This window comes from Pterocles gutturalis, unplaced genomic scaffold (genome assembly GCF_000699245.1).
Source record: "Pterocles gutturalis isolate BGI_N339 unplaced genomic scaffold, ASM69924v1 scaffold9893, whole genome shotgun sequence".
Classification (NCBI taxonomy): Eukaryota; Metazoa; Chordata; class Aves; order Pterocliformes; family Pteroclidae; genus Pterocles; species Pterocles gutturalis.
The window spans coordinates 56,501-65,782 of record NW_010125598.1 but is presented as its reverse complement, the minus strand read 5'-3'; the positions used below and the strand labels follow the sequence as shown (position 1 = coordinate 65,782).

Sequence of the window (9,282 nt, the reverse complement as noted above, 5' to 3'; positions counted from 1 at the left end):
CTGCTGTTCAATTTACTTAGCCCAGCACTGCAATTCATTACCCAGTTGTTGAAGTACTTAGCACCTTAGGTCAGAAGAGGCTGAAATGAACACACAAGCTATTGTGACAGCTAGTAGGCTCCAGATCTCCTGTTGTACCATCCTTAGGCATGTGAAGCATGTTACAAGTTGACATGATAAAGTATTTGTTGTTAGCAACGTTTAGAGAATTATTTTACTATCTAATGTTGTATACCTACCTAACCATATGCTTAATATATGGTGAATTACAACACTGTGATTTGAAGCTGAGACTTCTCTTTTTGCTCATTTAAAAACAAACAAACAAACAAACAAAACCCACCAAAGCTGAAGTTCCAACAAACTACAGTTTGTTACAGCAGAATAAACAGAAAGGCATGTTTCTCCTAAAAGATAGCTAGCAAAGAAATGCATTAGGGTGGAGAGCTCCCAGCATGTACACTGCTGTCTTTCAGGGGTCTTTGAGAGTTTAACTGATGCTTTACAAGAGTCTTTCATGTACTATGTGTTTGTCCTGCCCTGCAACTATTGTTTGTTTGGGTTTGCTTGGTTTTTTAGCTTTCCCGGTCTGCTTTTTCTAGTAACATACGGTTTTCTGATATAGGTAAAGATATGGTAGGAGCTAACTTTCTGTAAAGCTTTACAAAGTATTGGAATTGTAACTTGAGAGAGAATTCATAGATTTAGCTAACTCTTCACTTCTTACTCAGTGAATTTTTGTCAGAAGAAGGTCAAGAAAAGTTCTGGAATTTTGTTGAAGCCAGTCAAAGTATTAAGACATCTGAACATGATGGTAAGCTTTCATAATCTTTTTCTTGATGATGACTGATAGTTGAAAAATAATGACTGATGGTTGAAAATAAACTGAAATGTTTTGTCTTCCGTTGAGTTAGTATTGTAAAAGTCAAAGGATGCCTGATTTCAGTAATGTTTTTACTGTGAAGTGCTCAAGACTTTTGCATGTCAGTTTGACAAAAAGCTGTAGTGAATGAGACAAGTTTTACTTGGCAGTTTCTGTTTCAGCATGAAGTATAAAATATTATAAGTGCTTTTTCTCTGCATTTCTATTTCTCAACTGAATTTAAATGGGAGCTTTTAACTGTTTCCCTCCTCCCCAAGCCTATGTTTGCATCCTCAGGAATGTATCACAGTATGTAAGTGCGCTCTCATGGGTCTCTATTGAAGTTCACTCTAATCCCTTTGTAGAACTGTCTGTAATGAAAATTGAGGAGGAATGGTCACATGCATATTTACAGTTAATGTCAGGGGCTTCTGTTAGTATAAATCACAACTAAGATGAAAAACCCCTCTTCAATGAGAATATGGTATAGAAAGCTAACTGCTTGCACTTTGATTTTGCAGGTAGCGATTATTCTTCTTACCGTGAAATGCTGAAAGTAGCCTGTCAGAGCCTGTCGCCTTTGCAGCAGAATTTGTTGAAGTTTTCCTTGTCTTTACGCTCTTATTCTGCAACAGTTCAAGCTTTTCAGCAGGTTTGTACAGTGTAGGGGAACTCCTCAAATGATTTGTAGAGCATTACATAAGGCCCAGGAAGGAGTGAGCTGTGTAAGGAGAAATGTGAGAATATAAAAAATCTTGAACTGATCAAGTGCTTCATACATCTGAGCTGAAGAGCATATGTATATTCTTATTTCACTGAGTGCCAAGTTTGAGTCCATCTGTCTAGAATAGACTAAAGAATTGGGATTTTGAAGTGTCTGCATATCTTTTTTTCTAGTAACTGTAAAGATTTTTATGGCTCAGTTGGTACTTGTGATGCTGCTGCTGTTCCTGTTACTCACTTGTACTTACTTGAAGATAGTAACCCTTGAACATACAGTGCTCATGGTTAGAACCCATAAATGGAAATTCATTGTACTCTCTGTTCTTTTTCAAACTTGGGGTATCATATAGTGCATTGCAAATTGTCTTGCATTATAATGTGCTTTACCTAAGTAATACTAGGAGACGTCTTCCTTTTTAATCTGCAATAATGTTATCATCTGACGTTTAACAAATGTAGTAGTTTCTGATGTGTAATGTAGAAAATCCCCCACAATTGCAAGCCTTGCTTTTTGTACCCGAAAGTAATATTACAGTTAATAGTAACAGATTGGAAAACTTTTTATGAAAAGTTAAGACTTAATTCTCAATTTTGCAATTTTTACCTTGCATTGAAATTATGTAATGAGCAGGGAGCAAGTACTAGTTTAGAATTTATGAAATCAAAGAAGAGCAATCACTGCAGAGCGATGCTGTTACCATTTTCACTTGTTCTAAGGGCAAACATTCAACCTACTTTATTACAAATGTTTTAATACAGATAGCAGCAGATGAACGTCCACCAAAGGGCTGTACGCTATTTTTTGCTGTGCATGGGGAGAAAACATGTGAATTTGAATCTCTTGGAAACCTTTTACAGGCAGCTTCAGAAAGGTACCTTATTTCCTACCGTTGGATCAGCTCTTCAGATTTAACCTAGTTAGACTTACTGCTGTGAAGAGATTGTAATAAACCAGTAGTTTTTACATTCCTCAGTGTTGATTTATACTGTCCATTGCTTGCATAGAGTGGCAGTTTCTTATTTCTTATTAAACCAGATTGGAATGGTTGTATTTTTATCTCTTGCTCTTTGGTATTCTACTAGCTTTGAAAGTGTATGGGGAAAGTTGGAAACAATTTGTTGAAGGACAGTAGGACTTATCAGGAATATGTAAAGCCTTTAGTATGTAGGGAGAATAGAAAGAGCTGGGCTGCATATTAAAATGGTAATTAATGCAACAGAGATCATTTTGTGAACGGCTTGAAGCATGAGTAGTATTTTTTCCGTATATACTTTTCTCCTCATTAACAAAGAAAACTATTATCACACAATATATTTCAAATTCATATTTCTTTACAAGAACATAATTTGATTGTAACTTTTAGTAAGAAAAAGTAACTATAAGATATAATACCTCTTTAGAAAAAAAAAACCTTAAATTTCAGTTTATCTTCATAGTAATCTTGGTAGGTTTGGTCTTTGTCAGCATAAAGGGTTTTTTTGTCAACATGCAATCATGGCATCTATAGCTCACATGCTATTCTTCTGACTCATAGTATTTTAGACAAAATTCAAAAACAGAAGTTGAAAATACTCTTCTAATTTACTTTCTTGTTTGTATACTAAGCCAAGGACAGGGTCCTCTTGAATTTGAGTTCCTACAAGATTTGCTGTATTAGCCTTTTATTTTTTTAAAACAGAATTTATGAATCACCATCAGGGGAAAAGAAGAAATTAATTGAAAACTTAAGGGAAGTGGTTCATTTAAAAAATATGGATCATATTAGATTCAAAACAGCACCCAGCTGTTTGTTTCATTTTCATATGTCCATTTTTAACAAAGCTTTACCAACATGCGTCAAGTGCTGCTGACCTTGATATGTGGGAATAGCTTGACATGTATTCAGTGAAGGCAGGAACAGTGATTAAACATAAAAGAAATATTGTGTTTTGCATTGAGTGAGGAAAGGCTACATATGAATCACAGTGTGATAATCTTCAATATTTACTCTTAGGCCAAAGCCGTTTTTGTTCAAAGGGGACCACAAATACCCAGTGTCAAACCCTGAAAGCCCTGTCGTCATACTTTATGCTGAGATTGGCTCAGAGGACTTCTACAGATACCATAGGAGGCTTGTTTTAAAGGCTGAGGCAGGAGAAATCACTTATGTCCTCAGACACTATATTGCTGTAAGTATATTTGTGCACTGTAGCAAAGGCATTTGACATGGAAAGAGTAACTGGCTTGGGTTTTAAAAAAGGAAAAATGGTTTCAATTTGTTCCCTTTAAATTAACATTTGCATAATGTATTGCTGCTTTATATTTATTTGAAATACTCAAAGTTTATTTTTTATTGCGTGTAGCTGAGGAATTCAGAATATTTAAAATCTCATGATTGTTTAAATAAAAGGATCATTTGATTTTACAAATGCAGAGTTAAACTCCAGTTAAATAACAGAGTTTAACTGGAAAAAAGGTTGCTCTGTGTATATTAAATTATAGAAAATATATAGTCAGATCTTCCCACAGTCATGCCACTTAGTTACTTGATATAAAAAACAGGGATTAGCGTTAAGATACCATTTTCAAATGAAAGGCATTGTTTCTGTAGCAGTTTTATTACAGAACCACTTACCAGTCGTATTTCAATTTATCCTGGTTTCCATCTGCCTCCCCTAAATTCCCCATAACGACTGGATTAGTGTTTAACTCTACATTTCAGTAGCTCCTAGAAATATGAGTTGACTTTTTTTCCTTCATATTTCTTGAATGCAGTGTAGTAGGTAGTAGCCAGACTTCAATGCAAAAAAAAGCATCAGCTGGTTCACTTCTAGCAAGATTTGTGCTTTTGATAAAATAAAGTAATACATTGCGTACACCACTTACCTTTTTAAAAGTTGTTTATCAGTATCAAGAGGAATATTTACACTCAAAATTAAGTGTATTACACAATAGATATTGATATAGTTGTGTGACTCCTGTATACTTCAAAATACTTTCAACAAGTGATCATGTTTGTTTCCCATTAAAGTCAGAACTAATCAGGTGTTTGTCTTGAGTCATTGTTTATCCAATTTTTGTAATTATCTGTTGCAACTCTTTAGTGAATGTTTCATTTTTGAACATCACAGTTGAAGTTCCCTTCCCTTCTCTATCTGATTTGATGACATGAGTCTATCCTGCTCTACTTGGTGTACATGCTGAATTCTGAAAACATTATTTTGTGCTCCTTTTTCCTTTATTTTTTTGGGTTTGCTGTTTTTTTTTGGTTCATAGAGAGATCTTTGCTTGCTGAACTTCAAGAAGTTTTGTGGAGATACAATAGGTAATATTACAGTGCATTACTGCAGAATCATTCACTGTGTTTGGTTCTCACTTACGCATAACCAGTTATGTCTGAAATGTGTACCATTTCTTAGCTTTGGGAATTGGTAGCTTTCACATTGTACCTCAAAAAAAGGAGTGGCAATATTGTACTGTTTGCTTTTCCTTACAGAATCCCAGTAAAGAAAAGGTCTACCTCTCTGGCTATGGTGTGGAACTGGCTATTAAAAGTACAGAATATAAGGCCAAGGATGATACACAGGTGAAAGGTGAATTTTTATTTTAACTATTTTAATGTGAACATTTTAATTTTACAAAGATCATTTTATATTTCTTTTAATATGAATGACTGTCTAAACTGCAGATGTTCTTTCTTCAGCTCTGAAATAACTTCTCTTCCTTTCTTTTGGGATTATGTTCTTTATGAAACATGTCTTGGCCATGGCCCTTGTCTTCTGTGTTCGTGAAATGCTGGGCACAATGGAGTCATGACTCTGGACTAGATCTTAGTAATGGCACTACTAATGACACTAATTTTTTTACCAGATAACCATGTTCTCTGCAGATGGAAAGCAACTCCTCTACCTTAATTTTCCTTAGCTTATCCATCTTCGGAGCAGAATGTGTTTCCTGTTCTTGTTCTGTGGGAAAACAGAATTTAGGATTCTGCGTGATCTTTTTCTCTTGCAGCTTTCTTTAAAGCACTGATCTCTGTTTTGCAAGCTCTCATGCACCCACCAAAACTATTTTGTTAGGGTAATTGTGTGTGTATAGTTTTTATTTAGATACTCACACACACGTATAAAAGCCCAGAATTTCCTGCTTTTATCTTGGACTTAAGTAAAAGAAAAAAATATATTTTTTTTTATTTTCAGTTTGAGTTAACAGTTATGGTGAACAGAACTCAGGTTTTTAATTGGGTTCTTCAGGATTTTGCAGTTTTATCAGTTTCTAGATACAGATCTAATCTCTGGCTTGGAATATTTTACCGTCGTCTAGACTATAAACGCATAAAACCATTGGTCTTTATTTGTAAAAATATTTAATTTTAAGAGAAACTAACATACCAGAGGAGGTGATCCCATTAAAATTTCTAGTACTATGTGAGAATTTCCATTAATTTGTCATCAAAAAGTCATTCAAAACCCCTTGTCCTGTTTGTAGAATAGGACAGTGGAGACTTTTGTCTCTTGAGGTGGGTGAAAACAAAAAGTAATTCTGGGGAAAATTTGTTATTTGTGAACTTGTGAAGTTTTATACCAGTATTGATGCAGTAACCTAAATTGTTTCAGAAAATGGACAAACTGTACTTGCATTGCTATGAGCTGCAAATATCTCATAGATCGTAAGCTGCACATTAGAGGTAAATGGTTCTCATCCAGGCCTGTCTAATTCTGGGGAAGTTCTGACTAGGCAGTTTTTTATTCATGCCTGTGCTGTTTTGTCTGGTCCAGAAGCAAACACTTATCTAAAAGGTCAGGACCTTTAGTTAAACTTCAGCATAAAACATCTGGATTAGAGCTGGCTTGTGTCCAGCTAGTTAGGAGATTTATTTTTGATGTTTAAGATCAGAATTGGATTTGACTCGGATACTACTTTTTATCACATTATTTTGGAGCTAAAATCACTGTTGTGTTCACAAATGAAGTTTAGCATTTACTTGACAAAGCTGGTATGTCCTGAAAGCTCCTAGGTCCTAGTGAATTCTTCTGCAATGCCTAGGTCTTTGAGATTTCCACTCATCTTAAGCTTTTCCTTCTCAATAATCCAGCTTGGTTTTATTTTGGCTGTTACTGTATTCATTCGTAAAGGTTCTTGCATACAGGTCTAAAAATAAACCTGAAACTTGCCCTTTCTTTCTTCTCAGTTACTGCAGTGTAGTTTTGTTACAAAACTACTCAAAATGAGTTTCTGAATAGCTTACTACTAGTGGTGTTCTTTGTGTGTTTATAGGCACAGATGTGAATGCTACAGTAATAGATGAAAATGACCCTATTGATGAAGTGCAAGGATTTCTGTTTGGAAAACTAAGGTAAAACTCAGTTGAAAGATGTTGGTCTTTATCAAAAAACTTGGTGCAGAGATGCTCATCTTTTGCTTTGTTATTATTTTTTAAATGTCTGAGTTATCCATATGTGTTAGCAGCATACTTTTTCATATGTTAGTTTCTTTGAAGAGGTGCTTACAGGAAACCACAGAAGTTGTTTTGCCCTCATACCCTTTTAGGCAGTTGTATCCTGACTTGACAGAAGAGCTGAAAGAGCTCAGGAAACACCTTGTGGAAAGTACCAATGAAATGGCACCTTTGAAAGTATGGCAGTTACAAGGTAATCTGTATGAAGACTTTCAGTATTGTAGTACAAAAACGTAATGTAAACGTATCTTCTTGTGTTCCACGCGACTGAGGTTGCTAGTGGCTGCGTACAGCTGAGAGAGTTTGCCTGTAAATTACTGCATCGGAAAGCACTGGATTTTCTAAAGCGCCTTTGTAGAGTCCTGTTGAAATAGCTTTTAGAAAGATTGTTTCACAGGACTTCTGAAATGAGGTTTGCTTCCTATATTGTGAAGTACAGTGAGCCACTCGCTCTTAAACTGACTACTTGTATGATCTGCTAAATGCAGAAAAGCAAAGGAAATTTAAAGTTCCTTTCCATGGTCACATTCTTGGTATGGAAAGCTGAGATTTCTCAAGACCAAAGAAAAGCTCTGTTTCAAAAGCATCTGCATGCAACTCTCACCTGTTTCCCTGTAAATCATCTGTAGAGGCCTGTGGAAAAGCTTTTCATCCTCTGAAAAAAAGAGTAATTTGAAATGCTGAACATATGGTGTAGCCACAGAGAATCTACCGATATCCAACAGATGGCTGCCTGTATTTCTAGCTTGTGAAATAAGTACCCAGACTCCTTCTGAAGGGCAGATCCTCTCACCTCACCAAAAAAGAAAAGGTGATGGTCTGGACTCATTGCAGCAACCTGTAGACAGGATACATTGGTTCATTTTGAAAGGGTTACTACTTCAATAGAAGTTCGATACCAGGGAAGAAGATGAAAAAAAAGTATATAAAGGCACAGATAGAAAATTAATTTTCATAGGTAACAAATAAGCAAAAAAAGTTTAAAACTAAAGTTAAGATGAATCTGCATTGGCTTGTTTTCAGTTTAGGGTTCTTGACTTCTGTTATTTCACTTCTAGATTTAAGTTTTCAAACTGCTGCTCGCATTTTGACTGCTCCCCCTGTGGATGCTTTGATGGTCATGAAAGATCTCAGTCAGAACTTTCCTACAAAGGCCAGGTAATTTTAATTATGAGTTCTCAGAAGTTTTCTTGCTATCTTTTTTTCTGAGCAGAACCTGAGACAGGCAGCATTGGTTGGGTTAATGTCGGAGTTTCCATTTAGCTGGAAGCAAACATTGGGCAATGTTTATGCAGAGAAGTTCTCTGGGTACAAAGGGGATCTTAACAGTGTTTCTCTTGGATGGCAGCTGATGTGGACTAGTGGAAAATTTGACAGAATTACCCGTGCTGTTTTGTTGTGAAATGCTTCTGAACCTTTTGCTTCAAGTTCGTAAGAGTTTATTGGATAGGTTTACTGTTTGGTGGCTTCAAGCTTTATCTGTTCAGTGGATCCTGCTCTTCCTCTGGATTCTCTTTGGCAAACAGCCCAGTCAATCCCACGTCAGAGACTGAGGTGCAATTCTGCTGGTTTTTGCACTTCTTCGATGACTGTCTTGAGCATATTCAAATTAATTTCAAGAAATCCAGTCATAATCTGGCCTGCTCAACCAGTCTAGAAATATATTTGATAAATTCCGTGACCTGGGTTGCGAAGGTATTATAGGAGCTCCTCCTCTTTGAGTAGGTGGAGATACACCTGAGGGTATTAAGAACCTGAATTCTGGTTTCATTTCCCACTAACTGATGTTAAGATTGTGCTATTTATAGTTTCTTAAGGTAGGCATCGCACTCTCATTGTGTTCTTAGTCAGGTCTGTGACCTGTACTCACCTTTTGCTAGATCCAAGTGAAATCCCCCTATTTTCTGCTGCCAGCCTCCACCTCTACCTTTCTGGCAGCTGCCCACTTGTATTATGGTTGGTGTGAAATTAGAGACTGAGAGTTGGCATGTCATTAACATTTTTATGCTCTGTTGAATTATAGTATAAGAAAAAATAGGGCATCCTACTATTTAATGGTACCACAAAGTGCAAGTACTTCTGATTGCAGCTCTTTATACTAGGACACTAAATATATTGATATATAAGGTACAAAAAGTAGGATAAGTAGATTTCTAATCTACCGGTGATTCACAGCATGATGTTTTTATTTCTGTAGAGCCATAACAAAAACAGTTGTTTCTTCAGAACTCAGAGCAGAAATTGAAGAGAACCAAAAGG

At 36.0% G+C, this 9,282-nt stretch overlaps 1 protein-coding gene across 1 annotated transcript in view; it reads left to right on the top strand.

Annotated features, from left to right (window-relative positions):
* UGGT1 (UDP-glucose glycoprotein glucosyltransferase 1) overlaps positions 1 to 9,282 on the top strand; it is a 40,118-nt gene that overhangs the window by 279 nt on the left and 30,557 nt on the right. The window contains exons 2-10 of the mRNA XM_010078631.1: positions 732 to 814; positions 1,384 to 1,514; positions 2,345 to 2,457; positions 3,580 to 3,754; positions 5,062 to 5,158; positions 6,843 to 6,921; positions 7,116 to 7,216; positions 8,082 to 8,181; positions 9,221 to 9,281. Coding sequence (XP_010076933.1) covers positions 732 to 814; positions 1,384 to 1,514; positions 2,345 to 2,457; positions 3,580 to 3,754; positions 5,062 to 5,158; positions 6,843 to 6,921; positions 7,116 to 7,216; positions 8,082 to 8,181; positions 9,221 to 9,281 — 940 coding nt within the window. The remainder of the gene's footprint in view (positions 1 to 731; positions 815 to 1,383; positions 1,515 to 2,344; positions 2,458 to 3,579; positions 3,755 to 5,061; positions 5,159 to 6,842; positions 6,922 to 7,115; positions 7,217 to 8,081; positions 8,182 to 9,220; position 9,282) is intronic.